This window comes from Ptychodera flava, chromosome 8, assembly GCF_041260155.1.
Source record: "Ptychodera flava strain L36383 chromosome 8, AS_Pfla_20210202, whole genome shotgun sequence".
NCBI lineage: Eukaryota > Metazoa > Hemichordata > Enteropneusta > Ptychoderidae > Ptychodera > Ptychodera flava.
In genome coordinates, this window is record NC_091935.1 from 5,332,748 (window position 1) to 5,354,739 (window position 21,992).

Below are 21,992 nucleotides of genomic sequence, written 5' to 3' on the forward strand. Positions count from 1 at the left end.
ATCAGACTTGAGTCTTATTCTTTTGAATGTTTCTCTCCAAACATTTACAGTGAATTTCAAAATAGCTTGGAATTACAACGTGTTTGGGTGACCAGAAAAACATTTCTGCTGATAGAAAGTAATGTCCACTGCTTTTATTACAAACGTTCTCTTGAGATATATTAACCCAATACGACGTCCACTGTTCTCACTTGCAGAATATGATCAATGTAGGAAACACCAATTGTTGTACCGACCTGTACACACTGTACTAAAAAACCTATCATAGCGTTCTGTGCAGTTTCATAGACAGGAAATGTGATAAAGACAATATACGAATGTTCAGCAACACTGACAATGTTGACTGTGGCACAGTGAATTTGTCTTGTGTTAAATTGATGCAAAATCTATCGAAGAAGAACATTTATACTGAATACAGATGGCGTTATTTTTTATCATCAGAAGTGTCGATATCTAGCACGTAATTCCAAGCGATTTTGAAATTCACTGCAATTACTACTGTGTAAAAGAAGTACATGTATACATCTATATGTACATGTATATTGCAAGCAATTCATCTGTAACACTCATTAACAGCTGACTATTTAACAATGAAAAGTGACAGCCTTTGCCCAAAATGCTTCAAAAACAGCAATACTAAGAAATTTTAAAACAGAAATTGTCTCTATTATTGATTAAAAACGTTTCTAAGTTGGTCTCTCTTGGCTACCACTGCATGCAAATTTACTGAATTGCCATCAAAATGAACAGCAGAGGTTAGCGAGCAGTAAATCAGCAATGCTACTTTGGAAATAATGGCAAATTATTACATATGTACCACAGTTTACTTGCATCGAAGCATGCGCATACTACCAGTATTTGCACTGCAGAGCAATACTAAAAACATTATGCCATTTCTTTATGGTAATGAGTATTTACCAATTTTAACCCGGAACTATTTTTGTTTGTAAACACAAAAATTATTGTCTATAAGATTTCATTTCACTTTGATTTGGTGCTAGTTATCGTAAAATGGATGGCATTACCAATAAAAATTACGACAGAGAAAATTGCATGTCCTTATCTCAGAGTGAGGATGATTTTTATTATCCGGAAGAACACTTTGTCATCAGTGAAGCAAAAAGACAATGGGCGACGTCGGCGCAGCCACAGTTACGTGTGGTTTTGATTCAGGGTGGGGCAGAGTGGCCATGCATGGCCACCCGTAACTGTGGGCGCAGTGGAGCGAATTAAACAGTTAACATCTTCAGCTCAGAGAAGTTATTGCCAATAGTCTTCTCACCGAACATTCCCTGTTATCAATCTTTAAGAATAGTTAGAACGTCATTTTTTGCGTGCAGTTTACTCTGTGTCTGTGTGTCCTACACACTATTGATAACTGTGAGCGCTTGTGTGCCGTGGCGAAGACAGAAATTTGATCGTTTGAGAAGTAGCGTTTGCCGTATCTTACTCTTAAAATTCCAGTAAAAATCTTTAAAGTGATATTTGTATTGATTATTTAGAAGAATTTCACGCTAAAAGTGTGTAAAGTTCTCTTCGTTTGACTATCTATGGCTTATGTAAAGTTGCGACATATGTGTGAGCGATGGCGAGCAGAATTTGAGCTCTCCGTCGTGACGTTCCTCTGAGGTCATCCTTGATAAACAAGTAAACAATACTTAGCCAATCAAAATAGAGGGTGTGGCCGATGAAAAGTGAAAGCTGATTCAATGCCTCATTACAGTGATGTCAATGTTATATAACTCCGCAGAGTCATGCTAAGATTTATGAAGTTGCGTTAAAGGATTTGACACACAAGTAGTACACAATACTAATCGTCGATTCTCTCGCTGAATGATGCAAATGAAAAATATAACATATGTAATAATAACAGAACCCCATGACCTGTGAGAGCAAGCGTGCCGTACTAGCGGTATTTGCGTGAGTGCTGCAGTGTATTCGGTTGTCATTTCACTCACTTCGCTTGTGAAAGGACTGCCACCGAATACACTGCAGCACTCACGCAAATACCGCTAGTACGGCGCGCTTGCACTCACAGGTCATGGGGTTCTGTCATATTATCAGCAATTCTTCAACTTTGAGAGCTGCACATCAACATGAAGCACCCTCACTCGACACAAGCCAATCTCACCTGTCTGATGAACTCTGCACTGGACAGTATGTGTGGGATGAAACTGACCACAGTATACTTCAGCTGACGCAGCTGCTTGGCAGTGTGGCTATCAACATCAAATATTGGATGACTTTTCTGTCCGGGTGATGTCTTCTTTCTGCTAATCATGGTAGTCGTCTGTGGTTCTGAAGGAAAAAGAAAGCTCTCCATTTTTATGAATGAAATCAATTGATCTCTGCAATAGTTCTTTTACCGGTTCCAGGATGCACCACGCTAAGGTATATAAAGCGTGCATCACTCACTGAACTTTCTAGCTATAGGGATATGCAGCCTATGTTACTCACAGAACACCATCGCAGGTTACACCTTGACCAATATTTTAGTCCAAAATGGATACAAACAGAGTATTTTTTCAGCATTGTAAATTTGTGTTATTCTTGTAGAATAATCTATTGTACACCACAGAATTGGTATGTTTTTGTTGTTTTGAGTGTGTATACGGTGTTTGAGACAGCAACAGCGATGCATTGTGAGATAACCAGGAAAAGGTCTATTGCATGACTATATGTAAGTTGTATCTTTGCATGTACTGTACATATCAAGTATAGAGTGAATGATACATGACCATTCACCTTTGATGAGTCATTATCATCAGATTTCTATACTTCAACCTTTCACCCCTGCATCCCTGTGAACAGGTCCACGATCATCATTGATAACAATAGGTCTAGACCAAACCATGGGAGTAAAAGGGTTATTTACGATACTTATATTGACATCTTCAAGCACTTGAGGTGCATGAAACAATTCATTATACTCACAAGTGTGTCATTCTCTCAAACAAACTGACACAATACAGTGTAAAAAACTGTTGGTGAACAATGATAATATATGTTCACACATTTTTTTTCCTGTAGGATGCCTTGATATCTGATTGATACACAATAACCGAGCAGACTTTAGAAGTCATCCAGTGGAAATTTACTTTCCCAAAGTTTAATTACTGTGGTGTCAATGACCATTACACCACAAACTCAACACTTTGGTAGAAAGTTCACATCAGCACAGGAGTGAGAACAAAACTGAACTTCCTGAAGTCTGTTCAGACATTTAAGGAAAAAATAAACAATCATACATGCTACTATCTACATATTGAAATCTTGGGAATTATTATTCTGTCTTGACTTACTGTCCTCTTTATCCTCCGGAAGTGTACTCAGGTATTTCAAGATCGTTATCATACTAGACACCTGAACACTTGGTTTATAATGTTGGCAAATTGCCAGACAGAATTCAACGTCTCTGCTTACTTCTGACTGTAATAAAAACAGAATAAATAACTTAGTATGAGAAAAGGACATCACAATGGAGTTCAGCATTGTTAAATAAGGAAAAAGAAAATCACTTACGATGGAATACTACTTCACTCAACTGCACGATGTATAAATATATATCTACAATATAAACATGTAAACAATCAGAAGCCATTTGATTTCTTATTTCACAAAAAGATTTTGGACCAACCCTATTGCTGAAAGGGGTACAGTTTGAACGATGTAAATGGTGATAGGGTGGTTGGAATAACTCGTTCACTATTAGTGCTTTGTGTAATCCCATTTTCAAAGGGTAAATTTTGCTCAGAACTGAACCTATCTGAACGTCTGCAAAGTTCGAAGGTGCTAAGGAATGCACTTGGATAACTAAAAGAATACATATGTGAATACCATCAAACAGCTGTTTTATGATTCAACATTGTCGACTGCAGATGGAACGACAGCAGCAAATTTCAAATGTCTACCTTGTCTTCCAGGGCATCAGAGAGGTAGGACTTCTTGCACACTTGATTAACAAGCACCAACATAACAACCATCCACAGGAATCTATTGGCACCCAAGGTGTCTATAAGTTGACCAAACACAGGCAGTCTGCGATGTTCTGGGATGTGTGGCAAAGCATCGACAAACACCTGAATCACCATGGCAACAACATCCTCAATGGTGCCACCTCCAAGTTTATCTTGCAGGGTCTCTTTCTCACTGGCCTGGGAAGAGAAAGAGGGAATATTTGGTTTTCATGACAAATAAACCAAATCTTTAACACTAAGACATTTAATTTTACAGAGTTTCATCCATGTTTGGCTTACAAACAACTTATCTTATCCTCTTAAATCTATCAATGATTCCCTATGATGTCTTTCTGTATCATGTTCCTCTATATTTACTCCCTAAACACAGTTTCTCTGTGAAATGCCCTCTCTTATTTGTTCATATATTTCATCCATACTGTTTTAATATCTTATGGCCTTGTAGCAGTAGTTTGTCTTGCCCTGAGACTAAGCTATGGACAAATACTCGGGTTTATTAATCAAAAATAAAACAGATATCATGCAAACTTTTTGTCAATTCAGCCTGTAAACATCAACAAGTTGCACCAACTACAACTCTCTTCATATGGGGACAGTTTTTAAATGTTGTATTGAGCGTAGTATTATCTTGATATCAACTGACACTGCAGAAACGTACAGTAACTTTGTTTGCTGATGCAGTATGGATCGATCACAAATTCTACACAGAAACTGCAAGCACAGGATTGAAAAGCCGGTATCATGTACGCATGGCAACTGTGTCAAGTTTAAGTAGCTTCGTAATCTTCTGTGTTGCTTTGTAATGTCTCAGCGCACAAACTAATTTTCTATTTGAATCTTTATTCAGGTAGATTCCCACAAATTTTGTCTCCAATGCCAGTATCACCGGATCAAAGCTCAAAGATTGACAAACCGTCCCGGCATATACCTTGATCAACACAGGTATGATGGTCACAACAATCTTGATGATAACTTGAAAGCTGTATGCGTCATCTTGTCTCAGTAAGTTGGCTCCCATGAATGTGAAGATGGACATGATGTTGTGCAATACATGCTCCTGTAAGGGGAAAGGAGTAAGAAATAAAATGCTGGCTTAAGTTATGGATCTATAAAACCCTATATTCATCATCTTGTGAGTCATATGTTTGGAAATCTCTACACTGATTCAGAGTTGAAATTGTCCATTTTCTTGGGGATTACATCGACACATTAGGGGCCGTCGATAATAGAAGCTGACGCACAAGAAACGTAATTCCTTCGTTTTACTTGAAACCCCGTCCCTCCCCTTAAAACGACAGTTCTTATGCGAAATAATTTCGTATTATGATGCCATTTCTGACAAACCCACTCGCATCTCTCCTATCCACATGCCCATGAAAAATACCGGAAGTGCACATTAATTAATAACCCTCCACTTTACGTGTTTCACTTTATAAGTCAAAGAACATTTTAATATATGTCGCACGTAGGAAAATGTTTTACGTGCATGTTTCACGTTGAAAAAAGCATACAAGTTTTATTTTATATTTATGTCTTTTTTTGTCTTTTCTGTCTCCGTATTTTGTGGTCATTCTGTTCTCGATGAACGCGAAGGTAGTATTGTGTTCTCGCTACAAAGTCCCACTTCGAAAACAATATACAAAATCCTTATGCGATTTTGACGCACACAAAACGAAATGAGCTTTGACCCCCTCCCCCCCCCCCTAAACGAAAGAATTACGTTTGTCGCGCGTCAGCTTATATTATCGACGGCCCCTTACTCAATCACATACTGTAAGGTTCACATAATGTACTGTTCTGTAAATTTTGTTTTGGCGTAGGATATAACTGACACAACTGAATTCTGCTTGACGCATTTATAAGCATTTTATGGTAAACTGCAAGGCTTAGCTTGCAAATTCATCATCCACTTCTAGCAAACACAAGTATGTTAAATTAATATCATTACTGGCTATGGAAATGTATCAAAAACCAAAATTTTGAAAAAAAAAGTGAAGATAAGATTGTTTTTAAAACCATCTCTAAATCGTATTTAATACTTGTATTTAATACTTGTATACAATATTGTTATTGAACTATGTGTCTTGGAGACGAGATATTTCAGCTGACACAATCAAACTCACCTGGATTATGCTTTAAAATCTTTGTGGTATAATTCACTTCTAAAACAATTTTATCACTCAATTAAATTACACATACATTGTATACGGTAGTACAATATACATGCATGCACACATGAAGGAAAGGATTATAACTATATATGCATGGACTACCAAAAGTTGGCAAAGGAGTAAATTTAAGATCATGTCTTTACCATGATTGATACGAATCAAAGGTAGGAGATCAGGTTTTTTAACTTACTGGGAAGAGACCTGCTGCGAAAGCCAGTAATAACATTGCATGGTGGTGAGTTTGGGGGTTGTCAGACAAGCGTATGCATTGGATGACCATCTCCACATTAAACTGTTCCTCACTTAGTACGTCTGGGGTAAAGAACAAACACAAGATTGGTGCTGATAGATGTAAGTGTCATGAGAAAAACTCATTTGTTTACAAGTCATGCAGTCTTTTGTCTTCGCAGTTGTATAACTTAAAATACATAGTATGTCTAGGGTAAAGAACAAACAAGATATGTTGACAAGCGTCATGAGAAAAACTCATTTACTTGCCAGTCATGCAGTCTTTTGTCTTTGCAGTGGTATAACTTAAATTATATCATACCAGTATATTGATGGCGCAAATGCAGCGATCTGATTGGTCGAGACGCGAAAAGAACCGTGGTATATTGGCGATATACCACGGTTGGCATACGCGCGAGCTCTCAGCTTGAGCAAAAACCCGTTTTTGATGTTCCATGCCAGAATTTCAATATACTGTTATGATATGATAGCAATAAATCACACCCAGCGATGGTATACCACGAGATTTTGACCGTGGTATACCGTTGCTGGGTGTGCTTTATTGCTAAAATACATTATGCAATGACATTTTTAGATGCAATAGCTACAAAATGGCAAAACAGAAGAACCAGGAAAACCTAACACAAGGATAAAACTGAAACCCCATATCAGCTTGATAAGTTAAAGCAGAATTACAGCAGTTCATCATTTTGAATGGTGGGACACTTTACAGTTCACTTGAAACTGCAACAGCAATTTGAGAGATCTGGCACAAATGAGACTGGCATTGGCAATGAAAAACTCTCCACCACAGCAGGGCACACATATATCTCTACTGTTACATAGTAGTGTTATCAACAAAATTATTTGAAGAAGTTAATCCACATCTCATTAGGTTTGCATGGAAGCAAATGAAATTTGTGGCAGTACAGGAATATTATACATTGTAGATTTTTTTATCAGTGTACACATACCTTTCGGAAGAGGTTTATTTTCTGGTGATAATTTTTCACAGATTCCATGTATACAACCAAGGGCAAGCTGTTTTATGTACTCGACAGAACTTTGCTCAGCCGTGTCTATGTCAAGACATCTGGAAGAAAGTACATATTAGATGAATGAATGAGACTGCCTAAGTAAAATTTTAATATTCACTGAGTGGAATAAAAATCCTTTATTATATTACCAAAATTCTATCTACACTGTCCTTGTTAGAGAACGCTTTTTATCAAAAACAATTTGGTTGACATGCATCAAAATTTTAAAGTAAAAGGGTTGACCAATTCACCCCTAATTCTGTGTCAACATGTCCGGGAACACCAATGATAACAATGGGAATGGGCAAAACCATGGTGATAAAAGGGAGCAAAATATTGTGTTCTGATACAACTATTAGTTCTGTTTCCATGAGATTGGAAGATTTATCACCAAAGGGCACTATTTCCACTTTTTTGGAGAGTGATTATTCATTCATGAAATGAAACTTTGGCAGCAGATATCCCACATCAACATGAAACATCACATCAATGTATAAGCAAATATTAATAAGCCAGTGAAAAATGTACAAAACAATCAGCTGAAAAGATGAAGTGGGAAATGAAAAAAACAAATTCACATAATTTATTTATGAGAATGAGTTCTAGGCTCACCCTTGCATTTCATAGAACAGAGTAAAGAGCGCCCTCAATAAATGGACTTTCAAGTCTACGATTCCACCATACAACCCATGAACCTTTCAAATAAAGATACATATCACCTGTAAAACATATTATTATTCATCCCCCATCTTTGCATGTGCACAGCAGATTAAAAGCTGACTGAAAAATATGATGGGATAGAATTATGGTCTGGTGTTGGTGATTACTGTTCAGGCATACAACATAAGAATATACTTACTTTGATATAAGGTTGAACAGTGAAGGTATCAGAAGCTGACAATTATTGATTTTCTTCTTGTGCTGCAAGAACTCCAGAATCATAGTAACTCTTTTCCAATCTCTTCTCTCGGTGATGGGTTCTGTGTTTGTTGAGGGTTTTTCTTGCCTACAGTGAAATAGGAAAAGGCATTCAATTAGAATGACAAAAAAAAATTGAAAAGAAAACGAACTAACATAGTTGTTGCATGTGTTTTATTGACTGACATGAACCAACAGACATGATATAGGTCCTTGTGTGTACCTAGTTACATTTCAACTGGGAAACAAAATGTGATCTATACAGTAGGTTTATCAATGGTAACTGGAGATCAAGTATCAATAGAGGCTTACCGCTTTACTCTCTTGACCTGTTTAACGCTGGTCACTTCTGTGAATGAATGAATTTTGTTCAGTTCTGTGATTATCTGCTCTGCCTCAAGACGTAACTGAAATGAGAAACATTGCTCTGTAAGTGACAGAGAATTTAGTATCACTGCTGCTTTTTTCTGCTGCAAACTAGTACAAAGGTTTACCTATGCTCTTTTTATTTTTCATGAGTTAGTTTCAGGGTCATTCTTCCTTCATTGCCACAAAAGGGGTCTTTAGAATCAGAATAGCAAGGCTCGTGTCATTTTCTTGCATATCACGGGGAATGTTGTAAGGTTTGTTGAAGAGTAGAATTCAGCAGACAGGGTCTTCTATAACTGATTACCAAATGATTGGACAATAGCTATGTACAGTGAAGTGTAACACTATAGCAAGAGATGGAAGCGGCACAAGTGATATGAATAATCTCTTTCAAGGTGACCTGTTTCTTTGGAAGTATGGGTTTCCAATTAATAAGGACAACTTCGGAGGAAGAAATTTGTTCCTCACCAGTTAATCCCATCAGGAAATTTACAGATTTAACAGAGTCCCCAGTCGATGTTACAGACAGTTATCAAATGCAGCCGTCACAAGTAATGATAATCATAGGAGTGTTATCACTGAGTATTCACGAGTAAAAACATAGGATATTGGAAAGAAGACACAAGAACATATTTCCTCACTAATATAGAGCATTGGCAAAAAAGCAACACAGTACATGGAAAATTGTCATCAACAGGCATAAATTCTGAATGTACATATGTGTGGCTGGCCGTCTTCCTGCGTCTTCGCATAGCTATGCATCTCTGTCTGACTGTATCCATATAATCACTAGAAATAAATGGGAAAAAATATTGAATCATTGTGTTCAATCTTTTAAAACTTTGGCAGGAAAAAAAGGCAGGCTTACCCCTTTCAGAGTCTTGTTGATGTTGGTGGTGGTGTCTACAGTCTGACTGTCAAGGCCAAGGTCAAACAACTTACACAACAAAGTTTGCTTCAGGGGGTCTGCTGGCAAGGCAGTGAAGAATTCCTTTGTGATCTAAAACATATGAAAAAGAAGGTGGTGAAAACTGTGATGAAGGAACAAACACAATTAGACCGCATACACGAAGGTGCAAAGTGTTTTGACCCTTTCAACCCAATATCTCTCTCTGGAGATCCCACTTTCACCATAGGAAACAATGGGATTGGTTCAAACCATGGACGTGAAAGGGCTAATTTTGTAAATGTAAGGAAAGTCTTATACACAAGAATGGATACTTTTTAGTTGACCTTGATAAAGATGATACATGTCTGTCATCGGAACCTAAATTTCAAAGTCTGAACCTAAATTTCAAAGTTGTCCATTTTCCTAACCACTACATGACTGTGTTCTGGTCTTTGTTGACGTGATTCCATCATACACTGTATTAGCAAGCTACACTCACAAAATTCTGGTTTGACTAGGTTCTGCAAATTATTTAAAAACAAAGATTCACATCTTCCTTGCGATAAAACATTTTCATTTTAATACCATACAAATCCTGTACACGAACATCAAAAATGACAGGATGTACATAAAGGTCACAAATAGGTCATACAAATCTTGCTACCCTCTAGTAACAGCAAAACAATCATAACATGAGATGCTTACCTGTTGACAAACAACCTCCTGGGGAGATACCACTGATGGGCTCAAACCGTGTGCAAGGCTCAGGGCTCTGAAGAATAACAAGGCTGCTGAGGGAGAGTTCCGTAAAACTTCAACAGTTTTCTCTGTGTACTGCCGCAAAATACAATTAAAGACTAAAGCCTCTCCTTGAAGCAGTTTCTTCTCCAGTTCAGCCTTGTCTACAAGTTTTTCTAACACCACCAATAATTTAGTCAAAATCATCTGCAAAAGAACAAATTCATTACTGTATTATTGTTATGTTTGTCTATGAAATATTTCATGCATTCAACATCATCTTATTCCAAAGCAGAGAGCAAATTCTCCTACAAACAGTACATACATATGGACTATCATGCCCAAATGACAAACTGGATTTTATCTATGTAACAAGGCATATTTGAAGTGACTATGTACAGCAATGATAAATTTGTGTGTAGTTTTGCAATTACATCATCCAGCAGGGCACTTAAATGTTTCTTTCACCTGGCAATGAATTTCAGTGTGTACAGTAAATCTTTAGAAAACATGAACAAATGAACAACGGTGCTCACACGTTAAATTGTTCTTTAGTATATAACACTGATGCAATAATTTTTTTATACCTAAGTTTACATGTATTTAGTAAGCAGTGAGAGACATTGTTATGTTCTGGCTTGACTGGATATCACTATTGCTGGGCAAAATCCAAAAATACATCTTTGTAATTGCAGTCCTATGCCACACAGATGAAATTGTATATACACATGTATACTTTTTACTTTTGTATTTTGTACACAATAACACTGATAGATAAAAACATTAAGACATTCTAAGTTGTGTGGCCACACACATTGGAACTTCTATGTACCATCCATTGTAGTGGCCACTACAATTATTTTCTCATATCTTTTAATAATAAGTTCCAGAGAGCACCATCTCCAGAACTAGTTTATAGATCACCATTTTGAGTGCCCAACTGGTGGCGAAGAAAACGTATGACAACTTGTTACCATAGAAACATGACACATCCTTTCATCCCTCCATTCTCCCTATGGCGTTAACCAGGCAAGAGTAATCATTAAAACATTGGGGGCCGTGCCAAACTTGGTGATAAAAAGCTTGAACCAGAGAACTAAAGCAATGAGCATTTCGTCACCTTGTTGTTCACATCTGCCAGGATGTCCAGTAGTGTCCGTTGAAGATGCAATGGTGTTTCTTCATCAACTATACAGTCCAGTAACCAGTCTAGAGTCGTCTCCATTGCAGGACGCTTGGCTCGACTCTTGGACTTTTTCCTGGGTGTTGGAGTCGCAGGACTGTAGCTGTCCCCAACATCAGAGAATACAACTCCAAGGGCCTTAGAAGTAAAATAAAAGCATTACAAACTTGTTGAATTCATTTGGTTCAATCCTTTCATACCAAATGTGTTTGTACATCAGCCTGCCTACTATATTGAAAACCATGGAATGTACCAAGTCTGTTGGTGGAAAAGTTATTCATCATACAAAATTTCAGATATCATTCTTAAAATAGTGTTCAACAGTGTTTCACCATGTTAAGGTAGAATGCACCTTTGGTACAGATATTCAGACTCAATTTTTTTCCAAAACGTTTCGGAACTACCACTTGTGGGGGTTAATTTTGAGACTCCTGGTGTAAAGTAAACTTTTCATCATCTTAGTTTTTGAAAAAATGTAAAATTTGATTTTTCCTCACAGAGTTTACACCAGAATAGCACCAGTTGGAATTCAAAATATTGGTAAATGCTGTTTCTTTGTAGCTCTATCAGCATCATTGAACAAATGCTGTACCAAGAGATGGCATGTAGACACTGTCTAATACGAAAAATAAGCCTTGTTTGTGGAAATTACATCACCATGGTGCTGATGACACACTTGCCTTAAAATTTGCATGAAACCGATCTTTCTTGTCGAAACATGAAACTGATATTTCCGGACTACTATCATCCACTTGCTCATGAAACATTATTGCTATACCAGTGGGGTTAAGGAATTTATGAAAATTAAACATTTCATAATAGGCGTTTACAGTACCATGAATATCAATATCTTACTGTCCTTACCTGTGAAAGGTGATTGGGGTCTGCTTTGAGTTCCTCTCTCCGTTCAACCAGTTTCTGTATCAGTACCATATATGGTTGGCCCTCATTTGAATATGATTTGTGGATGGTCCTGAGACACAACGAAGCGGCTTGTCTGATTGGCTGAATGGGACATGACAGCACTCCCAGCAGAGAAGGTACAACTGCAACAGCAAAAGATATCACCGTCAGTTTTGTCTTTTTACAATGAATCTGATAAAAAGTAAACCACTGGGTGCATCTCCCTGAGTGAGAGATGAGACATTATGATAAGTTTACTACTTACATGTTATGGGAGTAAACAGCTGCAATTTGAAATATATCCTGTCGATGGCAAAGTCTTAGCTGATGTAGACATGGAACTAGATAAGCAGTGGGCTGAGAGATGGTAAAAGGACTCAGTACAGAACCCTATTTACCTGTAGAGTGCTGACCACACAATGGATATCCATCTGCCTCACTAATGTTGCTGAAACTAGCATTCCCAACATGGAGAGCTCGCAGCTGGACAACAGCTGACGCTACAGGTCGGTCCTTACTATGGCACGCCCAGATGGAAGACAAAAAATTCCAGAGTCTTGGCTTTTCTTTGAAGTGATGCTAAAATAAGAACGTTTCAATCCGCAAGTCTAGTCAATTTTTCATCTTGTACGTCTGTAGGACAGTAAAATTTGTGTCAACCACAAAGAATTGAATAATCTAATAATAATAATAATCTAAACAATGAATAATCTAGTGATTTAAAGTATTGTCACACATCCAAAGCCACCATGTATATCTGAGTATATTTGCTGATTACTCCTTAACCCTTTGAGCACCAAAGTCCAATTTTGTTACCCATATCAAAATATACACCAGTCAATTTTTTTTCGAATTTTTGCTATAATTTGATAAAAATCTGAAGCCAATAAAACATGACACTCATTTGGTGCAAAATTGTCAAAAAATTACACAAAATTCACAAAATTGGTAAAATGTTGCAACGATAATTTTGGTGGGGAAAATTGCATCACTCAAAGGGTTAATGTTTTTCTTCATTTGGGAAAGGAAAACATGAGTGATGTAATGACCATGTCACCACAAGTCTTCTGTGAAATATCCAATGTTGTTTGTTCACATGAACAAGTCCATACAGACAGAGCAGACAGATACAAAACAGTTCTGACACAAATCAAATTATTTGTTTTAAGAGGATGGACTTGACCTCTCTGTATGTGATAAATCTGATTGATTTCATCATTCAAGCATGAGAGAAATTACAGAATTTAGCTGCCAACAAATTGGAAAGATGCACTCACCTCTATAAAAGTCTTCAGCAAATTCCTAAACGACGAAACACTGCTTGTCCGTTTACTGTCAGCTGACCCCGAGGTCAATAGGTCAAACAAGGTCAACATGATGTGACTATACATCCCTTCATCTTCTTCTCTTCTGTCAAAGCGCCACCATCTTTGACCTAAAAATGGAGGATAACCAGGTAAATGATACACTACAGACCCATTTGTGTTTACTTACTCTTTACAATATTCCTAATATTCTGAATTTTCTTACTGAGTGAACTAGTTCACAAACTGCCAATCACAGCATGTTGCAACAGCACATCGTGTAAAGTAATGGCCATAGGCTTTGTCTAAGACCAGCTTAAAATTGACAACTTTTAGGATTTCTCATTCAGTTAGATGAAAGGTCACTAGAAACCTCTTTATTTCAGCAGCCAATTGGTATACCCTCAGGGTATTTACTGAATAAACAACACAGTTTGATTCAAATTCTATGTTTGATGTGCTCAGTGAATAAGTACAAGTGTGTACAATTGAAAAAACTTGGACAAAGCTAACAGAAATTGTATAAATCTCTACTATCAAATTAATTTGATTGTTGTATTATCAGAATCAATTTGATCATTATTGTGATTTTAAAAATTTAGTACTGGCACATACAACACATTGATTGACTTCATAGTGGACACTCAATACAAGAGTTCTACGAGAATGAATAATAAATAGACAATTTTCAGATCAAATATTGTGAACTTTCTAACAACATGTTGAACTACATGTACTAGGTCATGGAAGGTTAATGCCACAATCGGTATGAAGATCAAACAACCTAAACTAACTTCTAAGTACCTTTCATAGACTCAGGAACACTGATATGAATGAGAACGTGATGAAGAAACCAGGAGATGACGGCAACGGATTCAGGACAGCCTCTTCTCTTTGAATGTTTCTTCTTCAGGATTGTGAGAACTTCGACATGGGCTTGGTATGTTGACAGGACATCTGATTCCGTCTCCTTGTCATTGTCACTGTCTGCGTCATCATCATCTACAGTCTGTAAAATGACAATTGATGTCAATTTCAAGTCATACAGGATATGTCAACACTAGAACCAACATACTTTTACTCCAAAATTACAACAGTGCAACATTTTCAGCAAACAGCAGAAGACGATGCTCTTCAAATGCCATTTTGTCAACAGACTGATTCTGTACGTACCAGACATCACTGTTATCCTTCAATGCTTCCATCAAAATTTCAAACAACAACAATTTTTGAGCTTTTATCCTACAATGTACTTCTTTGCACTGACATTTCAGTTCGCCTTTAATTTTGAAATACATTTTATACACTGTACTGTAACTCCTGCTTTGATGTAATGTCATAATTTTGCTCCACTTGTCTTGTTCAGATGCCTGACATGTGTATTTACAGTATCCTGTGCAAATGCTTGGCGACTACCATCGCAGTCACTGCATGTATACAGAACATGCAATTACCTTTGAACCCTGACCCCTGACCCCTGTGCACTATGATTTAATACTGAGGTTCACCTCAAACTGGGGTTCAAAGGGCAAGTACTTGTACTTTGACCCTCCTCACAAAGACTTCAGCAAGTACTGATGAGAACCACATCAATTTTGCAGTTCCCTTTTATAAAGCAAAGCTGTATACACAGTCAGATCTTTTGTACTATAATAAGACACTGTACTGATTAATAATGTTTGTAGCAGACTTACAGGTCTCTTTGGTTCAAAGTTGACAACTTCTTTGACATCTTGGCTCAGTGCTTGCACCAACATCATGGCTGTCCGGAGTTTGAGGTCATCCTCTGTTGCTATGACAAGCAATTGGACTCCAACGAACATCAGGACGTATCTTGATCTGGCACTGGTTGTTGGGCTGGTGAGTTCTCTTGAGAGCATCTCCAGCTTTATGGATCAATGTGGATGGAGGTATAATATTTTATTTTAAAAAAAGTACACCGAACGTTATTTTAAGTTTCCACTTCTACAAAAATGTACATGAACAGATACAATATGAAAGATTTCAGATGTCAAAATTTACCAGATATTTGTAAAATTGTAGATCACCTTAGTGGTGATCTAGCATACATGTACAGGGTTTTCTCTCAACTGCACAATTGCACAAATTGCGCATTTTGAGCCACTTTCTGCCCTTTAAAAGTTACTGACAGTGCAAAAATCGCGCACAAAACACAGCAAGCAAATACACCCATATGATGGTGACCCAAGCGCAAAGTGTAGTGACCTGTGAATTTGTTGTTGTTTCTGCCCCTAAAATGTCAAGTCTGCCCCCTAATTTTGATGAATGGGGCAGAAATTGCCCCTTTCAGCAAACATGCAGAGAAAACACTGCATGCACAACATCGCATTCTCAGTTATTGTACATGCTTTACAAACTTCTTACACTGTTCTGATTTTGCTAAATGAGAACTCTTCACACAAATGTAAGATTTCCCTTCTTGCAAACAGAATATGCAACACATTATGACTTATTATAAATATCATACCACATAATTCTTTTCTCCCTATTTTTGCCAAAATTGAAAACAATTTAAGGGGCAAAGTCGCATTTTTTCATGAATTTTGTTTGATACAAGATACTTCTTATATTGTTTGACATGTTGAAAGATACTGAATAAATGGGTGACCATGCATATATTTGACCCTGGTTTTAGACAAATTAAATGAAACCATCGCGAAAATGAATTAATGGTCATGACCATTAATTCATTTTTGCGATGGTTTCATTTATCGTGTCCGAACCAGGGTCTAATATGGTCACCCATTTATTCAGTATCTTTCAACATGTCAAACAATATAAGAAGTATCTTGCATCAAACAAAATTCATGAAAAATGGCCGACTTTGCCCCTTTAAACTCTGCTAAAATTAAGCTAACACAATGCATAAATATGGAATTGTTTAGCAATAGCGTACCCCTCCTGGCCCATAATTGATGAAAGAAAACTGTGCACGACACAATGCACTAGATGAAACCATGCAGAGAGCAAAGTTTGCTTGACTCCATTGTGGACTGACAGGAGGTACATTATTGCTATTATTTTCTATTTTTGGCGGTGCCTGTGAATTTGTAGATGTAGAAAACATCTGACACCACAACACTGAATAATCTGATACATTATCAGTGATAATCTCGGGAGATGGCATCAAAAAAAACAATGGCATTGATAAAGCTTATATAAAATTTAAAATAGTGTATGATATTGTATCTGAGAAACAAATCTTAAGGCAGAATATTAAATAAATAAATATTATGTTCCCAAATTTACCGGCCATCCACACATAAAAACAATACAAGAACAAAAGAGATTGTACTCACCACAGTTGCTCTTTCTTTCTCTTTCATTTTCAAAATATTCCTTGCCAGAGTTTCAATAACAGCATGATTGATTCTAGCCATGGCTTCTTTATCTGTAGCAGTCTTCACAGACTTGTACGCTATCAAGATAAAGGGGTTTTCATCATTATTGTAAGCACAGCTACCTGTATAATTACATGTGACCATCTGTCGATGCGGACTGGGATGGTTCCTGAGACTATCTGACAAGCAACATGCAAAACCTAAATTGTCTCTTGTATTGATCACTTTTACATTCATAAAAGAGGAGAAAACAGTGAATGAAGAATAAGAATCACAGTACGACACTTGCAGTGTGCCTGGAGAATCAAATTGGCAGAAAAATTGGTACAAATGTATCCTCTCAATATTTGGAATTTTACCACTCATTTGGAGTTCTTATTCACATATAAACAACCACTAGTTCCTGGTTTTTTCTTTTCACCATTGTCCCATTTTTCAGGATCATTTGCATATTTTGGGACTAACATATGTATTTATCAACATCCTATTGTTGACCTACAGTGCATCTGTACACCACTAAAGACAAACATACATACATACATAGATACATACATATATACATACATACATACATACATAGATAGATACATACATACATACATACATACACACAATGTCAATGGATGCTGACATTCAATTAGCGCTTCATACTACATACTGTATACACTGTATATCGTTTTCCTCATATTGAATTTATAATGACGAACGGTAGAAATGTCGTAATATGGTGCTCTGACAATATGATTCCAATTTGCCTTTTTTATCTAAATGTTAGAGGTTCTATGTAATCTTTAGAGTTGTATATGATTCAATGTTTTGGAGTGGAGTAACAATGTACATCTCAAACATTGCATTACATACATGTACATCAAACAGTGTGATATACGAACATCATATTCATCACATTTCATTTCCCAATGTCTGCGACATCCATTGAAATATTGAACTGAAAGAAACTCACCTTCATCTAAGTTACACAAAATCTTACTCTGCTTTGCCAATGGTGAAGTTGATATTTGCTCTGCTATCTGTCTGCCCAGCATGGGATATTTGACGTTTGTCAGGTACAGATAAGGAAGACTTGTCAACATACATTGGTCCTTCAGGGCTCCGGCCTTGGCTATCATCTGCCTACTACACAGTATGGCCATGACATCTGACCCAACGGACCACCTGAAAATATAGTGCAATGTTATGAGTGGGAAAATTTTCAGAGTTGGTTGATACTAATTTCTGAGACTTAAAGGCAGGGGGAGCCTATAAATACCCCCTATCTCCCTGGGGATTCATAATCCAACATGAGTGGCACATGGTAACAACGTCAACGAATGCTCCCGAAAATCTGGATCTTTCAACAACCATGGTGTAAATTAAAGCACTGTTCCAACATATTACGTTTTGTGAATACTTGTGGCATCACCCTGTTGGCGAAATTCTCTCATTTTTTCCATTTTAAGTTGATTTTTGATGCCAAAACTGCTTCGATGCTGTGTTCGAAGCGTCCAACAAACAATAGATGAAAGCATTCAAACAGCTGCCAATCACGAGGGGACGCGCAAAGGTGCAAACGATCAAACATTTGTTGTGTACATGGGATCGATTAGGATGTCAACAATAAATAAACGATTCTTACTACTGAACGAAAAAACTTGACCAACGGTTACTGAACACGCGCCTCAATGAATTCAGACACAAACGGACTACTTCATGGTTTCAAGCAGATTGCCTCTCCCTTTTTGTTCGTTGATATGTGTACCTGTAGACCTATGAATGGGTGATGTTTTTGTTGACCTGCAGTACGATATTTTACGATAGATCGCCTTTGGAAGTATGTTGTGGCATAGCCCTGCGTACGATGACGTGTATTCCCGGCGTTATACGGCCTCCCACCACAGCTCTGCTGATTACCATGGACAAAACCGGCAACATGCGGATCCAATTTGGACGGAGCACGAAAAACTACTTTCTAACTGTTTTCCGCCGAAATCAACTCGATTCCGATCTACATGTATGCAGCCTACCTAAACCATTCAACCGCTCACAGACTGCGAAAAAAATGCTCTCGTGACATCCAAAACCGTTGTTTGCTCGCGATGCACGGTCAATGGCTCATGCAGTGGACGGGCATTGGATACGTTCATGCCACGATTACATGTGTACGGGTGCCCATGAGCTTCATTATTTCCTGTCGGGTCGGGGCGATGAAACTAAATCGTGATTGATTCATCTCTGTCGGATTTGACCAAAAAGAGACACTTGACATAGATTATAGCATCAAATGTTGACCGTTCAGACTGAAACATGATAAAAGATCTGAAGATCGCCGTGATCGGTGATGTCGTTCTTCTCTATACGTTTTTCTGAGCTAGTTTTTACTAAATTGTTCGAGTATTAGCTGACGTTTTTTTGAAAACTTAATCAACTTTTAGTTCCCAACCAGGGCACAACATTACCTTTTTTACTTTCATGGTAACCTAGGATGAATTAAATCGCAGATAAATAGACTTTATGTTCTTCCTCGATTGTCTGTGACTGATTTTGCTATCTCCATATCGATATTGCGTTCGCACTCGGGTGTCTTGAAACTTACGTCATTCACTGAAATAGTTTTCGGACAAACTCAAGAAATTCGACAACTACTAACGAATAGTCGGCAAAATTTACAGAGACAAGCAATAATAATTATGGTCATTTTACCGTCTTTTTTACCATTTTGCCGTCTTTAGATAAGCGGACCTGTTTGACGGAAGCAGTATATAACGATTTGAGTTCCCATTTTTTACCCTACCGTGTGAGTGTAGTATTCGAATGAGTGAGATCATAATCTTACGGTGTTCCGAGTGGTCTGGAGATTTTTTATAATATACAATAAATTGACCTTATCAAAATTATTGTTTTACATTGCTTGGATATTGATATTTTTTCCGTACGTTTTGACTGTTGATTTGAAGTCTTTTGATTCTCCATTGGCAGCAGCACTTGTACGGTTACAACCGCCATGTGATGACCAGAGTGTGATTGTAAAGTTGTCGGGAAGTTGTCAGAAGAAAAATCATTTTGTATTTAGAGGCTTCAGTTCGGGATTTTTCAAGATAAACAAATCATTATACATTTCCTACGTCTTTGAAACGGGGATTACGGTAATGTGATGAATGTGATGAAAATTTTGTGAACGTCTTTGCAATGTGTTCCCACGATGAGTGTGAACTGATTCTTTGTTAGTAAAAATCGTCAGAAATGGTCCAGTGACCGTGATAAAATAAACACAGATGCAAAACCATTGCGAGGAAGATAGTAAGAAATTCACATTGCAATATTTGCTGTCGTATTTCTCAGCAGGAATAATCAATTTTACACGTTGTGTATAAGATCAGCAAGCAGGTGTTCGGCGGTCAATTGCTTCTATCATAATGATCTTGATCGCAGCTATTTGGCGAGAAGACAGCGGGTACTTATAATCTCGCAAAATTATTGATATCATGTCTTTGTGTTGAAAATTTTCGATCGGAGGCAGCTCAAATCAACAGCCGTGATATATTCGGAATCGTGTTCTCACTGGACACCGAACTACCTGCTATCAACAGTACGTTATGTACCATCGGCGGACATTGGTCGTAATCTTGTCTAATTCTGCCCCGCCGTTTGTACAGTCCAGAAATTTCAAAGCTAGATTTTTTCACCCTGACATATAATACAGCGACCTTGCACACTAATGATCATTCCACTGTTTCTGTTGGGGTTTGTTGGTTTTTAATTTGCTCCGTGGCCCCGGTAAGATTTTTTCAATACGATACAAAGTTTGAAATTTTTTCAAGGTAAATTTAGTATATTCCCAGTTTGTGGGGTAAAGTTTTCTGGAGTGAAAGTTTGAGTTGACGCTGATAGAGTAGACGTCGAGCCCGGCACAGTTGACTGGGACCCGGTCGGTTTGGGGTCGTTTAGTCCAGAAACCTGCAGCAGAGTTCTGTATGATCACCGTTCGGCATTTGGGTGATTTTTTGGTCAAAGTAATGCAGTAACAATGTACGCCAGATTTTTTGTGTTGTTTTTGTCACAACTGTCATGTGCGTATACGGACGGTTTTCGATTAAAAACGGTAGTAATATCCAGTGCTCGTAAATGCGTGCAAAATTTATTCATTGACTGTTTACGCAGCAGTCGTAAATGCGACTAGGATTTACCACTACGTAACAACTGTAAGCACAGCATCAATAGTTCATACGAAAATTTTGTGCTGAATCGAGGGAGATAACAATTGCGGTAGAAAAGGTCAGTCCATCATCCGTCAAAGTTGTTGATCGAAAAATCTTCACTGAGCGCCACTACATGAGTGGCTGTTATAGTTGTACACGTAGTTCTGTGGGCTTTCCGCTGTCACTTGTTACGAGCTATGTTCAAAGTGCGTCAAGCTACGAATATTTTCATGTACTGAGTTACAGACATCGGTGAAGTACCGGGTACATTGATTTTGTTCAAAACCACTGCCTGTTTGTTCCTCGTGTTGTTTTTTGTGTCCCTAACGTCGACTGGCTCTATGTGCGTACAAACATAGCAGTCGGGATTAAGATTTCCTGGATAAATAGATTTATTCCGCCTCTGACGCAAAGATACACACTGTTTTACATGTGCCACTCCTAGGCCCTGGGATCGATTTCCATACCTTTAATGTTTATATTGTATGTACCATTGCTGTATAACTATGATAACCAAAAGACAAACAAAATCACTAGAAAGTATTCATGCTACAACTATGATTGGCCTGATAACGGCTTACCATGACGCCTGCTTGGAATTTGCATTCCATTTCTTCAAGAGCTCAAACAACGACTTATAAAGGACGTCTCCTGGAAACACATCTGTTAACCTCTGTGAAAATATCAGGAATCATTGCAAATGTTGTTATCGTCGGAATC

The 21,992-nt window shown here is 37.6% G+C and overlaps 1 protein-coding gene across 2 annotated transcripts in view; it reads right to left on the reverse strand.

Moving 5' to 3' along the window:
• LOC139138261 (HEAT repeat-containing protein 1-like) overlaps positions 1-21,992 on the reverse strand; it is a 64,017-nt gene that overhangs the window by 16,810 nt on the left and 25,215 nt on the right. For both annotated transcript variants that reach the window (XM_070706568.1, XM_070706569.1), the window contains exons 12-30: positions 21,854-21,945; positions 18,041-18,252; positions 17,038-17,156; positions 15,412-15,603; positions 14,522-14,726; positions 13,691-13,848; positions 12,812-12,992; positions 12,375-12,556; positions 11,448-11,648; positions 10,295-10,534; positions 9,569-9,700; positions 8,644-8,738; positions 8,273-8,419; positions 7,351-7,469; positions 6,339-6,460; positions 4,906-5,034; positions 3,912-4,154; positions 3,303-3,429; positions 2,132-2,298 (exon numbers count right to left, since the gene is read on the reverse strand). In XM_070706568.1, coding sequence (XP_070562669.1) covers positions 2,132-2,298; positions 3,303-3,429; positions 3,912-4,154; positions 4,906-5,034; positions 6,339-6,460; positions 7,351-7,469; positions 8,273-8,419; positions 8,644-8,738; positions 9,569-9,700; positions 10,295-10,534; positions 11,448-11,648; positions 12,375-12,556; positions 12,812-12,992; positions 13,691-13,848; positions 14,522-14,726; positions 15,412-15,603; positions 17,038-17,156; positions 18,041-18,252; positions 21,854-21,945 — 3,063 coding nt within the window. The remainder of the gene's footprint in view (positions 1-2,131; positions 2,299-3,302; positions 3,430-3,911; positions 4,155-4,905; positions 5,035-6,338; positions 6,461-7,350; positions 7,470-8,272; positions 8,420-8,643; positions 8,739-9,568; positions 9,701-10,294; positions 10,535-11,447; positions 11,649-12,374; positions 12,557-12,811; positions 12,993-13,690; positions 13,849-14,521; positions 14,727-15,411; positions 15,604-17,037; positions 17,157-18,040; positions 18,253-21,853; positions 21,946-21,992) is intronic.